The 22,296-nt window shown below is 42.4% G+C and overlaps 1 protein-coding gene across 18 annotated transcripts in view; it reads right to left on the minus strand.

Moving 5' to 3' along the window:
* PARN (poly(A)-specific ribonuclease) overlaps positions 1–22,296 on the minus strand; it is a 199,986-nt gene that overhangs the window by 150,126 nt on the left and 27,564 nt on the right. For 9 of the 18 annotated variants that reach the window (XM_065537129.1, XM_074028277.1, XM_074028273.1 and 6 more), the window contains 7 exons: positions 21,126–21,182; positions 14,600–14,677; positions 7,356–7,399; positions 5,805–5,847; positions 5,426–5,501; positions 3,269–3,379; positions 1,940–2,009 (listed from right to left, as the gene is read on the minus strand). In XM_065537129.1, the coding sequence (XP_065393201.1) occupies positions 1,940–2,009; positions 3,269–3,379; positions 5,426–5,501; positions 5,805–5,847; positions 7,356–7,399; positions 14,600–14,677; positions 21,126–21,182 (479 nt within the window). The remainder of the gene's footprint in view (positions 1–1,939; positions 2,010–3,268; positions 3,380–5,425; positions 5,502–5,804; positions 5,848–7,355; positions 7,400–14,599; positions 14,678–21,125; positions 21,183–22,296) is intronic. The other 9 variants (XR_012429494.1, XM_074028278.1, XM_074028279.1 and 6 more) reach the window with 4 other exon arrangements.

A 22,296-nucleotide genomic window follows, 5' to 3' on the forward strand; every position in this document is an offset into this window, starting at 1 on the left:
TGAGACTCCATCTCAAAAAAAAAACCCAAAAAACTATATTTAACATCACCTGTGGGTTCCATGATCTATGGCATAGGCAACATTTCCAAAGACAAACAAAAATAAAAGAGCTGCCCCCAAAAATAAAAGAGCTAAAAAAATCATGTTTTACTCTTAAGGAACTAGAAACAGCAAGGACTTGTGGTTAGCAGAATTAATTTTCCACACAGAAAAATTCGCCTTAATTTCCAATATACACTATACTGTTACTGAGTTCAATTTATATGAAAGACATATACATTTATCTCTGAACTTTCACAGAAAACAAGAAAAAAGATTTAAAAAAAATTAGAAGGCATAATATGATAAAATTCACAAACTCAGACAACAACTCAGCACCTCAGGAATCCAGATGTTTAGAACTGACATGGGTGTCTGCAGCACGCCACCTAAGCACAAGCATTTATACAGACATCTGAAGGAGACAGTACAGTATTCTCACCCAGCAAAGCAATGATAGGACTGTTAACAACTGCACAGAATGTAAGGAAATGATGTAACCAACACAACACTGAAATAGTGATTTCTTTTGGTGTTGCTGATAGTCATGGGCTGCCTTGTTCTGTGTCTGGCTTGTGCAGAACCTCTAGAACAAACCCTGCCTTAGAGCTCAGGGAAAGATGATGCTTTAGGGTTCTGGCACAGAACCAAACTGTAGTCTGCTCAAGGATCACATCCTTAACTTCAGTCTCAGCTTTGCTAAGCAAGCACAAAACACACTTTGAAGTAACAACCTTGAGATTGTTTAATCACTCTAACCGCTTACAACAATGAGGATACAAGAGCAAGCCTTTACTTCATTAAGTCCATTCAGATGAGGGCTCAGGATGTAATCGCAATCAAAACTTCACGGATTCCTTTTTTTTTTTTTTTCTTTTTGAGATGGGGTCTCACTCTGTCACCCAAGGCAGGAGTGCAGTGGTGCGATCATGGTTCACTGCAACTTCTGCCTCCTGGGTTCAATCTATTGTCCTGCCTCAGCCTCCCAAGTAGCTGGGATTACAGGTGCCTGCCACCATACCCAGCTAGTTTTTGTATTTTCAGTAGAGACAGGGTTTCACCACATTGGCCAGGCTGGTCTCAAATTCCTGGCCTCAAGTGATCCGTGAACCTTGGCCTCCCAAACTCCTGGGATTACAGGCATGAGCCACAGCGCCCAGGCCAAAACTTCGCGGATTTCTTAAAAACCATTTATAGAACCAACACCTTCTTAGACACAATATTATTCAATCAGATAATAATGCAAGCATAAATAATAATCTCACCTGTCAAATTTGTTAGGGGTTGGGTGGCACCATACATAAACATCTACTTCATAGGAAATTTTTTTTTTTTTTTGAGACAGAGTTTTGCTCTGTTGCCCAGGCTGGAGTGCAGTGGCGCAATCTCAGCTCACTGCAACCTCTGCCTCCCGGGTTGAAGCAATTCTCCCACCTCAGCTTCCCAAGTAGCTGGGATTACAGGCACTCGTCACCACACCTGGCTAATTTTTGTATTTTTAATAGAGACGAGGTTTCACCATATGGCTAGGTTGGCCTCGAACTCCTGACCTCAAGTGATCTGCCCACCTCAACCTCCCAAAGTGCTGGGATTACAGGCGTGAGCCACCGCGCCCAGTCCCTCATAGGAAATTTAAATGCCAGAACTACCAGTTCTTTTCCTTGGAAGAGATGCAGTACATCTAGCAATGTTCTCTCTTTTTTTTTTAAGCCTATATTTTTAATACATTTGTTCCCCAAAAGGTCAATTTCTACTTTCAAAAACATCTGAGTCACTCGAGATGAAAAATATTTTATCTAAAAATGTGCTATAGCTCCCAATAACTCCAAACTGACATCCCAAAATATGAGGCTGTTCGACAATGACAGAACTTGGGAACTGGAACTCTCTGATTACTTACTTGTTAAAAAAAGGTTCGATGAGTTTTGATCTGGCAGACACATGAATTTTTGGAGGGCTGAGAAAAGAACCTAATGAAGAAAAGAAGAGAGGCATTATTATTCATAGTCACATAGACAACGCCTGAAAGTTCAGACCAAAACAGATTTAAATTAACAGCATGGTTCAACAAAGGTGAGAGGTATTCTCTTTTTTTTTTTGAGTCGGAGTTTCACTCGTTGCCCAGGCTGGAGTGCAATGGCGTGATCTCGGCTCACTGCAACTTCCGCCTCCCGGGTTCAAGTGATTCTCCTGCCTCAGCCTCCTGAGTACCAAGGATTACAGATACGCGCCACCATGCCTGGCTAATTTTGTATTTTTAGTGAAGACAGGGTTTCTCCACATTGGTCACGCTGGTCTCAAACTCCTAACCTCAGGTGATCCACCCACCTCGGCTTCCCAAAGTGCTGGGATTACAGGCATGAGCCGCCGCACCTGGCCTGTGAAAGATGTTCTTATGGACCAAGTATTGTACCACAGGAAGTGTCAGTGGTTTTTCTTGCAGATTTCCCCCTCCCCTCATCTCCTCCCACTCCTACCTCAAAACCCTCCCACTTCTAACTGGATGAGTGGATCCCAAGGAAATGGTAGTGCTATAGGTTCGATGTTTGTGTCCCCCTAAAATTCATATGTTGAAGCCTAATCCCCAATATGATGGTGTTTGGAAGTGAGACCTTTGGGAAGTGATTAGGTCATGAGGGAATTACTGCCCTTATAAGAAGGGTCAGGAGGCCGGGTGTAGTGGCTCAAGCCTGTAATTCCAGCACTTTGGGAGGCTGAGGTAGGAAGATCACTTGAGCCCAGAAATTCTAGACCAGCCTGGTTAACATACCAAGTCCCTGTCTCTATAAAAAAATTAAAAAGTTAGCCGGGCATGGTGATGCACACCTGTAATCCTGGCTACTTGGGAGGCTAAGGTGGGAGGATCTCTTGAGCCCAGGAGTTCAGGGTTGCAGTAAGCTACGATTGTATCACTGTACTTCCAGCCTGGGTGACAGAGTGAGACCCTGACTCTTAAAGAAGAGTTGGCACAGCTTCTGCTCTCTCGACTCTCCACCATGTAAGGACATAAGAAGGCAGCCATCTGCAAACCAGGAAATGGGCTCTCACCAGACACTAGGTCTGCTGGCAACTGGGTCTCGGACTTCCCAGCCTCCAGAACATGAGAAATAAATGCCTGTTGCTTAAGCCCCACAGTCTACGGTAATTTATTACAGCAGCCTAAGCCAGGAGACAGGTAAGATCCACCCTAGATCACTGCGTGTTTGACTGAAACACATGCAATGCGTACCTAGGTAATTGGCCATGGAGATGAAGCACAGCCCTGTGATGTAGGCATCGTAGCCTGCCTCGTGGAGTTGTTCAGAGGCTGTGTCATAACTTGGAAAACCTTCGGCACTTTCTAAGAAAAAAAGGAAAAAGTTTTCCTCAAAACAAAGACTAGTAAGCACACTGCCCTACCAATCCAAATTGCATTAGTATATGCTAGAGAAATATCCTAAATACGCAGGAAAAAAGCTATCTGTTTCTTAATTCTCTCCATACGAGACCTTAAAATATAAGATAACAGAGTCACTGAAAAGGAGGATTTTGATCTAGGATGCAGAAACGCCTCAGTTACATTACGAAGGACTCAGCTGTGGGCTTTCTCATCCCACACTGGTGGGTGCTATTTATGATCATCCATAACTCGCTCTAGGACAATTATTCCTCTTTTGCTTGCTTTCTAAGGCCATGAAAAGGATATTCTTCCCTTATACAAGATGGTCACATCAGGACACAACAGACGATTCAGAGTAAAGATTAAGAGCACAGGCTCTGGAGTCACACTGAGTTCGAACCTCTGCTCCGCCACTTATTTGCTGTATGACGTTGGGCAAGTCACTTCATCTCTAAGCTTCCAGTTTTGTAAAATGGAGATGATAATCAAATCTTCTTCAAAAGGTTATTGTTAGGATCAGATGAGATAGTATAAGTTAAACTCTTACCTCGTGCTTGGTACACAGTAAGTGCTCAAAAACTGTTATCTATCAATACCTGAGGTAACCCTCCCCCCAAAAAACAGAAGACTGCAATTCAATATCGACAGCTCCAACTCACTACTATCCTCTACTATGTTCCTAAGCTTAGAGATCAAAAGGTGACAGCATAACCAACTCCAAAAATAAATTGAACTTGCTATAATGCTGGCCTTGGATCATGGAGCCACTTTACAGCAAAGACCACTTTATATATAATATGGTTCTTTTGTGACATTGATAAATACAGATGTGACCAGATAAACTCGAAGAGGAATGACCTGCTTTAGACTGAATTTTGTACCAGATGCCACTATTTCATATGGAAAAAATAAGATAAAACTTTAACTCATAAATAATTATATCCTAGAACCATTCTGGAAATGAAGGTTACTACAACACAGAAATAAAAAGCATAAATGGAAATTAACAATGAAAAGACTGTAACTGTTTTTATGTCAATACAATGCTCTTTAAGTAAGAATTCTTTAACTCCGTATTAAATATTAGACTTGATGCCTTTAAAAAAAAGCCTTTTCACATGGTAGCCACCTAAGTAATATCTTCCGCTCCATCATCAACGGAGACACGTTCCTTCCAAAATCAATTATTTCCATTATATTGTTATAGAAAAGGTCTAGGTTTTCTCCCCCAATGGCCCCACCACCACTTTTCTTAATTCCTTTCTTGGACTATTACCCAGAAAGAGGCAAATAACTGTAATCTTGGCTGCTTTAATACTTTGCATTATCAATTTCTAAACCATTAGTCCTATTATCCATGTCTTTATTATTCAGGCTATAGGTAATGGCTTGCTAATCACCGTATCAGCAGCACAATCAGGTTAACAGGGACCAAGGAAGTAGCACCTGGAAGGCTCTCCACACACCTTGCTGGTAGCTAGAGGTGGCAAAACACCACCATCTCATCTCCCTACTTCTGGTTTTCCTCAGTGCTCCTGTTTCTACTCTGAAACCAGCTGAAAAGGAGGCAGGGTGGGGACTTGCCTTAATCTCATCTGTAAATCCAGTTGTTGGGCTTTTCTGAGATGGAAAATATATTTTTTACTCTACCCCTGGTGATTAATCACTAGCTCTTTGTCTCTACTTAAATAATGTATGAAAGAATAGAAGGGCACATCAAGTTTTAGGAGAATTCCATACATTAGGAAATAAAAGCCTTGAAGCTTTAATTGTTAAAATTCTCAAAGAATGGCTATTCAACTCCATTAACATAAAATAGATATGGAATTAAAAGACCATCTTTATTCAAAAAACAGTAATTCTACACAAGACATGTCCAAGTGAATTCAGCCAAAATCTATAAATGAACAATACGGTTTCCAGAGCCATTCTGCTTTTCTTCTACAATATACATCAATAATTATTACCAAGAGTTTGGAAGGTTTCAGGTTTGTTTAATATTCTCACCAACTTTAGGAGGGCTGAAAGGTGTCTCTTTTAAACGCTTTTCCAATTCCGCAAGGGATGTGTTGTTAATGATATCCTGCAAACCAGGAAGCAAAGAATTATGAGATTTCATCATCTAAGTACAATATATTAAAGAGATTCACTAACCTCCCCCCCAAGAAAAGGCAGCATCTAGTACTGCCTCGTGTTCGTTTTTTTCCAATGTGAAAGAGAAGCAGCTAGTTTAATTTTTATAATATACAAAGTATAACCAAATGAATGAAGATCTTTACAGATGCATTAAATACCTCCAAACCTTCTGCCAGAAGGCAATATTGTTCTGGCATTTATTTCACTCAGTAATATGCAATCACTTTATAAAGTAGCAAATGAATAATACCTTAAAAGGTTGTGTGCTGGCCATCAATTTAGTATCCAAGAGTCTAAAAAGAATTTTTAACAAGGTAAACAAAATGTGTATCAATGTTTAAAATGTCTTTTACTCACACATGTAAGCTACTTAAAATACTTAATACATAAAATACATACTTAAAACATAAAATATTTAATACATAAAATACTTAAACACAGACAAAGGAATTAAACACATCAGTCATTTTGAACCTAGCACCAGCATCCCTGCTACATTGGAGTAGGTACTCAGTCCCATCATCAGCAACTTCATTGAGCAACTGCAGGAGAGTCCACACTTGGAGTACAAGTTCTAGATTCACCTGGATCCTGAGAGAGCCCGGTGAACTCAAGGGTGAGTCAAATACTCCCATATGGTTTTACGTGGTTCAAATACTGCTGCTGGTCTACCATTCCCAAACTGCTACCATCTACTCCTACTCCTCAGGTTTGTAAACTATAAATTCTTCTGGAGGGCCAAAATCTGCAATAAGTAGTTTCATGCTGTTGTTTTTATTTCTTATTCTATTTCAGAGATCAGAAATACCAAAAGGGGAGGGTGGGGAGAAACCCACACAAAAACTCTATTTCTCTATATTTTTTTCATATAAATGTGAACAGAGTGGGTAACAAGACAGAAATAAGCCCAGCTGAAAGAGAAACTGCTCGAACACCATGCCTATCCCTCTTCAAACAGGTCCTAAGACACAAACACTTGTTCTGTAAGCTCCACATGGCTGACCTGTGATGTCTGAGACATATGTGACATGTGACCTATCAGAACAAGGGTGCAATACTAACTGTGGAAAACACCAACAGGAAAAGGCACCGACTTGAAGTGGATGAAAAAAAAAAATCTCTAGCCAGACAGACAGTACTTGACTGACTCTTGAACACTCTCAATTGGACACTTCAATAGTTACAAGGTACATCCTACACACAAGACAGACAAGAGCCATCTCAAAGAGGCTTCACCAGTTCTTCAGAAAGCAAGATGAGGGATAAGAAAAAAGGAGTCTCTGTCTACTTTCACTCTCAGTTCAAACTGTGATTTTTCGATAACAAAACCAATCATAAATTATAAAAAGCAAGCCATCACAACATTGCAGCTATTAAGTAAGCTCCAGGCTTATATGAACATGATCTAATGGTTTTAACAAATTACTATATACCTATTTGCATTGTGTATGTATGTCACAATGACTTTTTTTTTTTTTTTTTGAGACAGGATTTCACTCTGTCACCCAGGCTGGAGTACAGTGGCACTATTATGGCTCACTGCAGCCTGGACCTCCTGGGTTCAAGCAATTTACCCACCTCAGCCTCCTGAGTAGCTGGACCACACATATCCCACCACACCCAGCTAATTTTTTATTTTTTGTAGAGATGTGGTTTCACTATGTTGCCCAGGCTGGTTCTGAACTCCTAGGCTCAAGTGATCCTCCCACCTCAGTCTCCCAAAGGGGTGGGATTATAGGTGTGAGCCACTGTGCCCAGTTGACTCTTTTAAATGAAAGACAAATCCTCAAAGAAAGCTTACCTGGGGAAAACACATGTTGTCATCTCTTTAAACTCACTTAAGTCCTAAAGAACAAGAGAAGGACTTGTTACAATTTTCCTAATACACTTGCAGTATTAAAAAACATGTAAACAGCTCAAGTTCCATAGCTGTCTTCTCAAACAAGCTGTTGGAGCCCTTAAGCTAAACCACAAAACCCGTTTCTAGTTAACAAGTACTGAAAAAAAAAAAAAAAAAACCTTCCCAATTTCCTCACTCACTGGGAACCATATAACCTGATAACTAACTTCTGCACAACCAAAACAACAAATTTAAGCATTTAATAGTTGAAATTGGGAAGGGGTGGGAGGGTTCCAATAAAATGTTAAAAACTACATATTTGAGAGGCCTATAATACATCCAGAAAACTTCCAGTAATAGCTAACAGGCTGCGATCTACCACACAAATTTATCATAACAGTGAGACAAGCAGAGTCACTAAAATTAAATGGTTTATACAGGAAATGGGCATACTATAAACTAGCTTAGACCTTTCCTGAAATCACCTTTGAAATGTTAGTAAAAATGGCCTTGGAAACACAGGCCTTTCAATACACACGATTCCTGTTTGAACTCCAGAAAATTGCTCAAGAGGCACTAATAGCTGAAATGAGAGTCCTCTAATTTTGAATTAACTCATTTACATACATAATTGCCATGCTAGACTGAGTAGTCATACTCCTGACCCTTTGTAAACTACACTTCTCTTCAATGTTATTCATGCCTCATAGGAAGCTGCTGTTTCCAATTAGCTTTTTTTTTTTTTTTTTTTTTGAGATGGAGTCTGGCTCTGTCGCCCAGGCTGGAGTGCAGTGGTGCAATCTCGGCTCAATGCAAGCTCCGCCTCCCGGGTTCACACCATTCTCCTGCCTCAGCCTCCCGAGTAGCTGGGACTACAGGCGCCGCCACCACGCCCGGCTAATTTTTTGTATTTTTAGTAGAGACGGGGTTTCACCGTGTTAGCCAGGATGGTCTCGATCTCCTGACCTCATGACCCGCCCGCCTCGGCCTCCCAAAGTGCTGGGATTACAGGCGTGAGCCACCGCGCCCGGCTCCAATTAGCTTTTCAAGCCTGTAAATACAGACTGTATTTAGCTAGCTTGATATATTTACCATTGAAAAGCTTCAATGGCTATAGTTAAATTAATGGGCAAAGTATGAATAGGCGGTTTGAATGCAAAGTCAAAAAAATGTAGTAATTTGTAATCTCTCAATACCACTAGAAAGCTTTACAAGCAAGGAACAAGGAGAATTACAGCTACCTCCAAGGCCAACATATAGCACAGTTCTAGACCAGCGTCTTCTAAAAGGTCATGCTCAAATATCAAGATGGTTCATAAGAAAACACTCTCCCCTACAAGGCAACTGCAAAATATGGATTCTTTAGTGTCCTTTTAAATGCAAATTTTGATACCAGTGCATGTAAAAGTTCTACCTTTTTATTGAGTCAGGGTCTCACTATGTTGCCCAGACTAGCCTTGAACTCCCAGACTCAAGCAATTCTCCTGTAACAGCCTCTCAAGTAGCAGGTAGGCACCACCACACCCAGCCTTCTAATTTATTAGGCTTTCTAATTTATTCTCATCACTTCTTCTAAAGGTAGATGGAAAAAAACAAAACAAAACATTTTCTCTCTCTGGCAATGCCAGAACATAAAGAAGTTAAGTAACTTACCCAGGTAGCCTTAGTAATAAAGTGAGGGATAAAACTGCGTATCCTAACCCACTTACTACTCTACAACAAATCACTTGCTCTTTCTACCAGAATTTAATTAAAGACCACTTTCGTTCCACTTAACATTCATTAACTGCTTACATGCAATGTGTTATGTTAGGCACTTAGACACAGACAACAAAATGGCTACACCCCTTGTCCAAGGAGCTAACCACCTAGAAGGGGGTTATGCTGTATAATATAAGACAAAATTTACGTAACATAGAGAGGTACAATGTTCTGTGGGAGTTCAGAGAAAGGAAAGATCACCTCTTGGGCAAGGTAGCAGGCAACAAAAACTTCACGGAGGAGGCAAAAGCTGCACTGTGGAGAGTTAAAGGAAAGTTGTGAACAACACTGAGAACAACAAAAGAAAATTCAAGTTGGAAGAAATTAAACAAAGCACCTCTTAGGGAACAAATAAGTCAGTCTTGGAAAAAGGAGAGTAACAAACAAGTTATTAGACTCCACAGAAAGGTTGGGCTGGATCACAGAAAAGCCTGATATGCAGGGGTAAAAACACTCAACTGCCTAGAAAACAAAGAGTGTGGGATTAATTTAGAATTTTCAGCAGGTTCAGCGACAGAAACGGAGCCATACATCAGAAGATTACAAAACTGGCAGTCGGGAGATACTTCATTCATTAAATCGATATTTAATGCCTTCTAGTGCCAAGCTCTACTCAGTATTCAAAACACCTAGAAGCACAGAATTAAATACATTTTCTTCTTGCCTTCCTGATAACTTCATTGCTTTAAAGATCAAAAAGGGCTGGGCATGGTGGCTCCTTCCTGTAATCCCAGCACTTTGGAAGCCCGAGAGGGTGGATCACTTGAGGCCAGAAGTTTGAGACCAGCCTGGCAAGCATGGTGAAATCCCATCTCTACTAAAAAAAAATACAAAAATACAAAAATTAGCCAGATGTGGTGGCATATACCTTACCCAGCTACTCGGGAGACTGAGACATGAGAATCACTTGAACCTGGGAGAGGGAGGTTGTAGTGAGCCAAAAAATCACACCACTGCACTCCAGCCTGGCGACAGAGTGAGACTCTGTCTCAAAAAATAAATGAACAGGCTGGGCGTGGTGGCTCACACCTGTAATCCCAGAGTTTTGGGAGGCCAAAGCAGGTTGGTGGATCACTTGAAGTCAGGAGTTCAAGACCAGCCTGGCCAACATGGTGAAACTCCATCTCTACCGAAAATATAAAAATTAGCTGGGCATGGTGGCAGGTGCCTATAATCCCAGCTACTTAGGAGGCTAAGGCAGGAGAATCGCTTGAATCCGTAGGCAGAGGTTGTGGTGAGCCAAGATCGCGCCACTGCACTCCACCCTGGGTCACAGAGCAAGACTGTCTCAAAACTAACTAACTAACTAAATAAATAAATAATAAAGGTTAAACAGTCAAGAGAAGAGCTGCTACTTTGATCTACTTGGCCAATAAGAAGTGGTTGATCTGGCCAGGTGCGGTAGCTCACATCTATAATCTTAGCACTTTGGGAGACTGAGGTGGGCCGATCTCTTGAGCACAGGAGTTCAAGACCAGCATGGGCAAATGGTGAGATCATGTCTCTACAAAACTTACAAAACAGTCAGGCGAGGTGGCATGTACCTGTGGTCCCAACTACTCGAGAGGCTGAGGTAGGAATACCACTTGAGCCTGGGGAGTTGAGGCTACAGTGAGCCATGATCGCGCCACTGCACTCCGGCCTGGGTGACAGAGCAAGACACTCTCCCAGAAAAGAAAGAAAAAAAAAATGGCTGGGCATAATGTCTCACGCCTGTAATCGCAGCACTCTGGGAGGCCCAGGCAGGCAGATCACCTAAGGTCAGGAGTTCGAGACCAGCCTGGCCAACATGGCGAAATCCCATCTCTACTACAAATACAAAAATTAGCTGGGCATGGTGGCAGGCGCCTGTTTATTCTAGCTACTCAGGAGGCTGAGGCAGTAGAATCGCTTGAACCTAGGAGACGGAAGTTGCAGTGGGCCGAGACTGCACCACTGCATTCCAGCCTAGGTGACGGAGTAAGATTCCATCTTAAAAAAAAAGGTACGAAAGAGAAGAAAAAAGAAAAGAAAAAAAACAGAAGTGGGGTGATATAAAATAAACATTAGCTCATTAGACTTAAGAAATGCAAATCCAGGCCTAGCGCGGTGGCTCATACCTGTAATCCCAGTACTTTGGGAGGCAGAGGCAGGTAGATCCTGAGGTCAGGAGCTCAAGACCAGCCTGGCCACCATGGTGAAACCCTGTCTCTACTAAAAACATAAAAATTAGCCAGGCATGGTGGCGGGCGCCTGTAATCCCAGCTACTCAGGAGGCTGAGTCAGGAGAATCACTTGAACCCAGGAGGCTGAGATCCCACCACCGCACTCCAGCCTAGGTGACCAAGTGAGACTCCATCTCAAAAAAAAAAAAAAAAACAAAGTGGGAAAGAGAAAAAAAAAAAAACAGAAGTGTGGTGGGTGACATAAAATAAACATTAGCTCATTAGACTTAAGAAATGTCAATCCGGGCCAGGCACAGTGGCTCACACCTGTAATCCCAGAACTTTGGGAGGCGGAGGCGGGTGGATCACCTGAGATGAGGAGTTCACGACCAGCCAAGTCAACATGGTGAAACCCTGTCTCTACTAAACATACAAAAATTAGCCTGGCATGGTAGCAGGCATCTGTAATCCCAGCTACTCAGGAGGCTGAGGCAGGAGAGTCACTTAAGCCTAGGAAGTGGAGGTTGCAGTGAGCAGAGATCACGCCACTGCACTCCAGCCTGGGCCACAGAGCGAAACTCAGTCTCAAAAAAAAAAAAAAAAAAAAAAGAAATGCAATTCCACACCTGTCACACTTGTTTTGAGACCCACAACTATGAAGTCTTTGAGTCCTAAAATGTGTTAGAAGGTGATAGAGCTGTCATAAAAAGTGAAGACAACCTAAATTTTCAGAAATACAAGGGGAGCAACTGACCCACTGATGACTGGTCTGTATTGTACTCTTTTAAAGGAGGGTAATCAAAATGCTGACAGAACAACGGGACCTAAGAAATGTGAAGTAACTGAAGGTTTGCAGATGTATACGTGAGACTGAACTCTCAAGCGGGTGCCTTCCAATCCAGAAGTAACAAAAATTAATCTTTTAGCTGGGCATGGTAGTGCATGCCTATAGTTCTACCTACTCAGGAGGATGAGGCAGGAGGACTACTTGAGCCCAACACCTTGAGATCAGCCTGGGCAACAGAGCAAGACCTAGTCTCTATTTTATTAAAAAGATATGGGGAAGGCCGTATACGGTGGCTCATACCTGTAATCCCAGCACTTTGGGAGGCCAAGGCAGGTGGATCACCAGGCCAGGAGGTCTACACCATCCTGGCCAACATGGTGAAACCCTGTCTCCACTAAAAATACAAAAAAATTAGCAGGGTGTGGTGGTGCACGCCTGTAGTCCCAGCTACTCAGGAGGCTGAGGCAGGAGAATCACTTGAACCTGGGAGGTGGAGGTTGCAGTGAGCGACATCGCACCACTGCACTCCAGCCTGGCGACAGACTGAGACACTGTCTCTAAAAAAAAAAAAAAAAAAAAGATATGGGGGAAAAAAATTATTAAAAAAAAAGAAAAAGATTAGTCCAGTGGCATACTATGGTCCACAGGCCAAACACAGCCCACCAATTATTTTTTAAATAAAGTTATATTGCAACACGGCTATGCCCATTTGTTGACATATTATATGGCATTTGGGGGCTACAATGGCAGAGCTGAGAATTGTGACAGAAACTATACAGCCTGGAAAGCTGAAAATATTTTACTATGTGGCCCTTTATAGAAAACATTTGCCAACTTTTATTTTAAAGGATGGGCTGAAGGTTGAAGGGGGCAGGAAATACTGCCTGGAATTTGCTAAATTCCAAGGTGAGAAATGAGAACGCTTGCAACAAAAATAAAAAGAATCAGCTGGGCGTAGTGGCTCACGCCTGTAATCCCGGCACTGTGGGAGGCCAAGGTGGGTGGATCACAAGGTCAGGAGATTGAGATCATCATGGCCAACACGGTGAAACCCCGTCACTACTAAAAATACAAAAAAAAACAGCTGGGCGTGGTGGCACACGCCTGTAGTCCCAGCTGCTCGGAAGGCTGAGGCAGGAGAATCACTTGAACCCAGGAGACGGACGTTGCAGTGAGCTGAGATCATGCCACTGCACTCCAGTCTGGTGAAAGAGTGAGACTCCATCTCAAAAAAAAAAAGAAAAGAAAAAAAGAAAAGAAACCAGATGTGAGAGAGGGCATGGAGATAAAATTGTCAGGATGTTGGAAATGACCAGATCTGGGGACAGCTAGAGTCAAAACTGATGCTAAAAACAGGGTTGGTAACTGGGAATCACTTATGGTAATGGGATGAGGAGAAAGAAGTGGTTTGGAGACAATAAGAAAGAAAAGAAGTACGAGTGAAATATCTCATTTGAGCCACGTCAATTCAATACAACACTTAGTCTGGGGGCTATCCAGGTAGGGATTTCTGGAGTCCAGCATGAAATGTATACCTGGATCTGAAAAGAGACCACAGCTGGGGATAAAGATGTTGGTGTCTACAGCTGAAGCTGTAAAGTCAGTGAGATCACTAAAAGACAAAAAAAGATGAAGAGGAAATAAGAGAGAGTGGAGCACAGATTGGCGGGGGACAAGTAACGTGAGGCCACGCACATCGTATGGAGCAGAAGAGGGAGAACCAGTAGGGGAACCAAAGCATCTTGTGCTTTGGTCAACCAAGGCAACTTGGCTCAAAGACTGAAAAAAGCACTACTGAGGTCAGCAGAGAATCTAAGGGAAGCAGCCTAGCAGGGACGATCAAGAATTCTGTAGGAATGGACTCACTTCAGCTGCCACCACTTATCTTCAATGGCCATGCTATGTCTAATTTTAGCAGGACCAAACTAGCAGCCCACACCTGTGGCCTGGGAATCCCTGCCCAGCACTAAATGAGCAAACTACTGGCATTAAGACGATGAAACAAATGTTTAATCTTTCTCTGGCAATGGCAGTGACTGAAGATCCCTTAATAAAAAAGCTTGTGGCCATGCGCAGTGGCTCACGCCTGTAATCCCAGCACTATAGGAGGCCAAGGCAGGCGGATCATGAGGTCAGGGGTTCGAGACCAGCCTGGCCAACATGGTGAAACCCCATCTCTACTAAAAATACAAAAATTCGCTGGACATGGTGACGGGTGCCTGTAATCCCAGCTATTCAGGAGGCTGAGGAAGGAGAATCGCTTGAACTCGAGAGGTGGAGGTTGCAGTGAGCCAAGACTGCGCCACTGCACTCCAGCCTGGGCAACAGAGCAAAAGTACGTCTCAAGGAAAAAAAAAAGTGCAACTGAGCACATAAGATTCTGTCTGGGAACATGCTGCATACAAGGAAATTGCACCCAAGTAGAGGACAGTTTCTCAGTTAAAAGCATCATAATATTTTTTCGGATAAAAAGCATCCTGCTAATATTTAACACAGACCAACAGGTCACTTACCGCAGGCAGAGGGCAGTAGAACTGATGAACTGTGTGCATGACGTCCAAGAGCATATTGTGTCCAATAACAAGTTTTCCCTAAAGAAAGTCAAGGTTAGAAAAAAGACTTGTACATTCAAAATTATACTGGGGTTTGAGGATGTATAGTTCAGATTCCAAGAGGACTTTGTTCTAAACTTGCTTTCCACACTAAAAAAAAAACGAAAACAAAAACAAAAACAAAGTACAAATAAGCAAATTTGAGCTGGCTTCATTCCTCCTCCATTTTGGAATGTTAACTCCAGAAGGCAAAGTGAAAGCTCCAAATGACTTTGATGTCACTGATCTTTTTCTTGAATTTTTATTAATTATGCCACCCTCATGCATCAGAAGTAGTAAAATTTTGATTGAAAAGTTTTTTTAAAAGTAAAATCTGGGCTGGGCATGGTGGCTCACGATTGTTATCCCAGCACTTTCAGAGGTCAAGGTGGGTGGATCACCTGAGGTCAGCAGTTCAAGACCAGCCCGGCCAACACGGCGAAATCCTATCTCTACTAAAAATAGAAAAATTAGCCAGGTGTGGTGGTGCATGCCTGTAATCCCAGCTACCCAGGAGGCTGAGGCCGGAGAATCGCTGGAACCCAGGAGGCAGAGCTGCAGTGAGCCAAGATTGTGCCACTGCACTCCAGCCTAGGTGACAGAATGAGAATCTGTCTAAAAAAAAAAACAGTAAAATCTGAAAGCAATGACTCCCTTAAACTGTCAAATAATTTGGGAACAAAACTAAACACAAATTTTAGGGCTGCATCCTTTAAAACAACCCATTTATTTTAAAAGATACATTCATACCAATGCTAAAAGGTAAAAAAAACTAATTTCTAACTATATTAAACAGAATTGCATTTCCTATATCATTATGTCAAAATTCATGGGGTATGTTCTTAAATACGTATCCATTAAAAGTCACTGCCTTTCAGCCAACTGAAATACAATACATGCGCTGGCAGCCCTTTTCGTGCAACGGACAGTGTGTCTGTCTTATGCTATATGTGCAACAAATTAGTCCATTTTGACAAAAATTAAACTTCCAAAATGCAACATCAACTTAGATTTAGCCAGTCAGTTGACACCATTTTTAACATAAAACATCAGGGGCCAGGCATGGTAGCTCACGCCTGTAATCCCAGCACTTTGGGAAGCCAAGGCAGGCAGATCACCTGAGGTCAGGAGTTCGGGAACAGCTTGCCCAACATGGCGAAACCCTGTCTCTAATAAAAACACAAAAAATTACCTGGGTGTGGTGGCAGATGCCTGTAATCCCAGCTACTCGGGAGGCTGAGGCAAGAGAATGGCTTGAACCCAGAAGGCAGAGGTTGCAGTGAGCTGAGATCGTACCACTGCACTCCAGCCTGGGTGACAGAGCCAGACTCCATCTCAAAAAAAAAAAAAATCAGGTTACCACGATGGAGCTTTTTACTATGTCCCAAAGGACCTTCAGTGTAACACTGCTTGACTCATGGGACTACACATTATCTGAAATAATCCTACACAAAATCTCCCAAATCTAACAGAGAAGCTGTCCTTTTGGCTCAGTATTGTTGTACATTCTGAATACCTATGCTAAGCTAAAATAATGAACATTGATTGAAACCACAGAAAAGATGTGCAGGCAACCCCAAATGGAATGCAAACACTAAGAAATGAACCAAACTGTATTATAAACGACTACCATAATCACACTGAAGGTTAAGAAGAAACAAACTAACTTGGAAAAGAGCATCTTGACTAGATAATGTAAAGCTAAAAACAAAAAGAATTGCACATAAATCATAAGTGTTATAATCTCATCAATAAATGTACTTCTCACGAGGTATGGGTTAGTAGCTCTGAAGCTATTTTATGTGTATACCAGGTTTAAACAAATAAACATAACGGAAGTAAAAGGAACTGGATTTCTCACTGTTGAGAAAGAAGGCACAAATAAGAAAAGAGAGGAAGCTAAAAATAAGTCATGTGGTATTGTACTGGAATCTGAGGTATCGGTATAAAGGCGTGGATACACCCATGCGCACGTGCGCACGTGCGCACACACACACATTTATTTAGAGATAGGGTCTCACTGTTGCCCAGGCTGTAGTGCAATGGCACCATCATGGCTCACTGCAGCCTCAAACTCCCATGCTCAAGCAATCCTCCCACCTCAGCCTCCCCTATAGCTGGGACCACAGGCATGTGCCACCACTCTTGGCTAATTTTTTAATTTTTTTTTTTTTTTTTTTGAAATGCAGTCTTGCTCTGCTGCCCAGGTTGGAGTGCGGTGGCACAATCTCAGCTCACTACAACCTCCACCTTCCAGGTTCAAGAGATTCTCCTGCCTCAGCCTCCTGAGTAGCTGATACTACAGGTGGCACCACCACACCGGCTAATTTTTGTATTTTTAGTAGAGACGGGGTTTCACCATGTTGGCCAGGCTGGTCTCAAACTCCTGACCTCACGTGATCTGCCCGCCTTGGCCTCTCAAAGTGCTGGGATTACAGGCGTCAGACACACACCCAGTCAATTTTTACATTTTTTGTAGAGACGGGGTCTCCCACGTTGCCCAGGCTGGTCTTGAACTACTGGCCTCAAGCAGTCCTCCTGCCTTGACCTCCCTAAGTTTGGGATTACAGGGTTGAGCCACCATGCCCAGCTACATACACATTTATATAGCTCCACACACATACATACACAGAGAGACACAGAAATATAGCGGTGTGTGTACATGCCTAGGTCTACTTACATATGCTTCTTAGCTCTGTCCAGTGAGAGGGCTTAGAAGCAATAATATCACAGCAGTAACCTAGGGCCAGATCTTGGTTTCTAAATTTCATTCCCCATTAAAAGGGACCAAAGCTCCATGGAGAAGTCATTCATTCCACAACTGAGCCAGAGAAACTACAAGAATACCAGAAAGCAAGGAAATGCTCAGAAAAGGACAGGGTGCTTGTTCAAAGGACACAGGAGCCAAGTCAAAGAAGCTCCAATGGTCAAAGGTGGTACAATTTAAGCAACAAAGTAAACAGCAAAAACACTAGATAATAATCTGTAGAATAAAAAAAATCCCTGAGCTCATACTCATATACATAAAAACAATTAAATAAACAGGAAAGGGCTGGGTGTGGTGGCTCATGCCTATAACCCAAACACTTTGGGAGGGTGAGGTGGGGGAGACTGCTTGAGCCTAAGAGTTCAAGACCAGTCTGGACAACATGGGAAGATCTCCTCTCCACAAAAAATATATATAAAAAATTAGCCGCATGTGGTAGCGCATGCCTTTAGTCCCAGCTAGTCGGGGGGCCAAGGAGGGAGGATCGCTTGAGCCTGGGAGGTGGAGGCTGCAGTGAGCCAGTGTACTCCCAGTGTACTCCCAGCTTGGGGAACAGAGAGAGACTGTGTCTCAAAATTAAGTAAGTACATAAATAAACAGGGGAAAAAGACATTTTTTTCTTTTCCCCCCATTTTTTTTTGAGACAGGGTCTCAACTTTGTCGCCAGGCTGGAGTGCAATGGAATCTCAGGTTACTGCAACCTCCGCCTCCCAGGTTCAAGCGATTCTCCTGCCTCAGCCTCCCAAGTAGCTGGGATTACAGGTGTGTGCCACCATGCTCAGTTAATTTTTGTATTTTTAGTAGAGATGTGATTTCACCATGTTGGTTAGGCTGGTGTCGAACTCCTGACCTCCAGTGATCCGCCCGCTTCAGCCTCCCAAAGTACTGGGATTACAGGTTTGAGCCATCATGCCCAGCCCATTTTTTTCTTTATAGAAGAATTCCAAGAACAAATGTAGAAAGGACGAAGGAAATAGAAACTTGCCATCAGAATACCACAGTAATAACTACTGCAGGAAAGATATGCTGATAGACGATAATATTAGTAGGCAAAGTTTGGGGGAAAACAGGATTTTCATGGTCTCAAAGTATCTCCCCTAAGATATTTATAAACTATAAAGTCAATTAAACTATATAGTTAACTATAATTTAATGATATAGTTAATTTGTTAACTATAAAGTTAATTTCACAGAACACAAATCCAGCCGACACCACCTTAACCAAGCGATCAAGATCAACATCATGGGCAGGGCGCGGTGGCTCACACCTGTAATCCCAGCACTTTGTGAGGCCGAGGCAGGTGGATCACAAGGTCAGAAGATTGAGACCATTCTGGCTAACATGGTGAAACCCCGTCTCTACTAAAAATACCAAAAAATTAGCCAGGTGTGGTGGTGGGCGTCCGTAGTCCCAGCTACTCGGGAGGCTGAGGCAGAAGAATGGCGTGAACCCAGGAGGCGGAGCTTGCAGTACACCAAGATCGCGTCACTGCACTCCAGCCTGGGCGACAAAGCAACACTCCCTCTCAAAAAAAAAAAAACAACAACATCATGAACCATCATTTCTGTGGTATTCTTGCCAAACCATATATCCTCAGATCAGTCATTAGAAAATGTGAGACAAATTTCAACTGGGGGACTTCTGACAAAACAGCAATCAATATCATTCAAAAGTATCCAAGTTATAGGGCCGGGCACGGTGGCTCACGCCTGTAAACCCAGTACCTTGGGAGGCTGAGGCAGGCAGATCACTTGAGGTCAGGAGCTCAAGACCAACCTGGCCAACATGGTGAAAGACCAGAAATTAGCCAGGCGTGGTAGCAGGCACCCGTAATCCCAGCTACTTGGGAGGCTGAGGCAGGAGAATTGCTTGAACCTGGTAGGCAGAGGTTGTGGTGAGCCAGGATCGCGCCACTGCACTCCAGCAGGGTAACAGAGTGAGGCTCCAGCTCAAAAAACATACATATTTAAGGTATGGGATTTATGCATCTTATTTTAGTCAACTTTCATTGAAGACTCAAAAATTTTAAATGTCCCGATTGCTAATAAACAGGGCTTTTTTGTAGTATGCTTTGGGATGTTGACTACCAAAGGTCAGCAACATGTTATGAATATTCTGTAGAAGAAAGATGTCAGAGAAAAGAAAACAGGTACAGCAAACTAAGGTATCTGAATGTGTGTAAGGCAAACAAATGTCCAATCTCAGAAAAGCTGACTAAATTATCATGATGGCTACAGAAGAGCTCAAAACCAACTGATGTTCCGTATCTCTGAATTTTAGGGCCCGCCTGAATCAAAACCATCACTTATCTGAAGTCTGCTAGCAAGGACTGCACAACATGAGCAAATGGAACCAGAAACTCAATTCTGCTTTTCTGGATACCTATAATCTCAGCCACTGCTGAACAGGCTCACAGCTTTGTTTCTATCTGGATCTATCCAACTTTCTATTAGACTTTAATCGCCCCACTTACTTGAGCGAGAGAGGTCCTCTTGAGCCAACCCTCTTCTTTTACAAGGCTCTGTAAACCTCTGTTTATTCTGGAATGAAGACAGTGGGGGGCCTCCCCTACAGCGCCCCTGTGTTTACAAGCCTGCAGCCAGCAGTGAGACAGCATGAAACTTTGAGAGGGTTTCTATGGCCTTAAAGCTTCCCTGATGCAAAGTTCAGCATCTAAGGTACAAGATGATTCCTTCTCCAAGGGCTGTGCTCAAAGAAGAGAATGTCCTAGACTACAGGCAATTTAGCATCCAAGCAAGTTGTCTGTCTAGAACAACCAGCAGCATGACTCAGTTTACCTGCACAAGATGTGGATGCCTGTTTTCTTTTTTTTTTTTTTTTGAGACAGGACCTTAGTCTGTCACCTAGGCTGGGGTGCAATGGCATGATCACAGCTCACTGCAGCCTTGACTTCCCGAGCTCCAGTGATCCTCCCACCTCAGCCTCCCAAGTAGCTGGAACCACAGGCATGTACCACCACACCTGGCTAATTTTTGTATTTTTAGTAGAGATGGGGTTTCCCCACGTTTCCCAGGCTGGTCTCAAACTCCTGAGCTCAAGCAATCCACCCGCATCAGCCTCCCAAAGTGCTGGGATTACAGACATGAGCCACTATGCCCGGCCACCTGTTTTCAGAAAGGCCTCACAAAGCAAGGAAAAACACCCATCATATCTATCATAGAGTCCCCTAGAACATTTACACAAATGGCCAATATCTTTTTAAAACGTATCAAATATTATTAAGAATAAGATTCAATTACATTTATGCAGCATAAACAAAGACATCATTATTTTTACCCTCTAGATTCTTCTACTTAGGGAACAAAACACCTTCAGTCAAATATCTATTGTTTCTCCCCTTATTCCTTACTTTCTTATTCGACTTCTTACTGGTTTTGAGAATAACTTGGTTTCCATGTAGTCATATAAGGACAACATAGTGTAACCCTCCTAGGCATTTTTCAAGCAAGGCTCTCTGAAAATTGATTTGAATATAATTTAGCAATAATGTCTCACCAAGTGCATTATAACAATAGTCTATCTTGATGAAGTTCTAACTTCTTCCTCCATACCAGGTAAACATTCTAAATGAGATGAAATGATTAATCTGCAATGATAATTAGATACTTCACCTGAAATAGTATGCTCTGCAATCTTGCTAAAAAGTCTGGCTCACTTACCGAATTAGCAATGGCATGAATGACTCTAGAAAACCCCACAGCATCATTCAGCTCCTCCTAATTAAAAAAATATATACAAGTATTACTGATGTATAAATATTCCTTATGTGAATGAATTAAAAACCTACCCGAAAAAAAGACATTGAAATTTTGTATCAAGTTAGATAGCTTTAGTTTCCTGTGCTTTGTGCCTATCTTTCCAAACATCTGCATCTAAAATGATCTACGCACATACTTTTCCTCTATTTTAGAAAGTAGAATGAACAAATGGAAAATTATTCATTAGTTACTAAAATAACAATGCTTAGGATTTACCCATCACTTCACTGAATTCTTTAACATTTTCAAGTCTTTCAAGGTATCTTAAAAACACTAACTTAAAAAGTCGCCACCTGCAGGCTAAACTCAGTAACACATGCAATTCTGAGGAAACCCATCTGGCAGTTAACTGATCAAATCAAGCATTTTCATAATTCCTGATTTTTTTCCTTGAAAAATACATTTTTACAAAATTCTCCCACCCACCTTCTTCTCTTCTATATTCTTTCCAGCAGTGTTGAAACTGGCTCAGTGTCTCTCCTATCTTGAAAACGCTCCCCTCCTCTAAGCTTTCTCAGACTACCGCCCCTTCTACTTATCTCATCAAAGCTAACTTGAAGGACTTCTCCAGTTTAATTCCCAGGTGTTTCCAGTCCTCTGGCTTCATGCTCACTGAAATTGCTCACCTCCTTAAAACTAACCCCAACACTGGCCAGACGCGGTGGCTCACAGCACTTTGGGAGGCAGAGGCAGATGGATCACTTGGGGTCCGGAGTTCGAGACCAGCCTGACCAAGATGGTGAAACCCCATCTCTACTAAAAATAAAAAATAAGCCAGACGTGGTCGTGCATGCCTGTAATCCCAGCTATGCCACAGGCTGAGGCAGGAGAATCGCTTGAACCCAGGAGACGGAGGTTGCATGCAGTAAGCCGAGATCGTGCTATTGCACTCCAGCCTGGGCAACAAGAGCAAAATTCCATCTCAAAAAAAAAACCCAAAAAAAAAAAACAAACCAACAACAAAAAACTAACCCCAAGACTAACAAGTATTTGCAAGGATGTAGAGAAACTGGAACCTGTGTGCTGTTGATGAAAATGCTAAACAGTGCAGCAGCTAAGGAAAACAGTATGG

Source organism: Macaca fascicularis, chromosome 20 (genome assembly GCF_037993035.2).
Source record: "Macaca fascicularis isolate 582-1 chromosome 20, T2T-MFA8v1.1".
In the NCBI taxonomy this organism is placed as follows: Eukaryota; Metazoa; Chordata; class Mammalia; order Primates; family Cercopithecidae; genus Macaca; species Macaca fascicularis.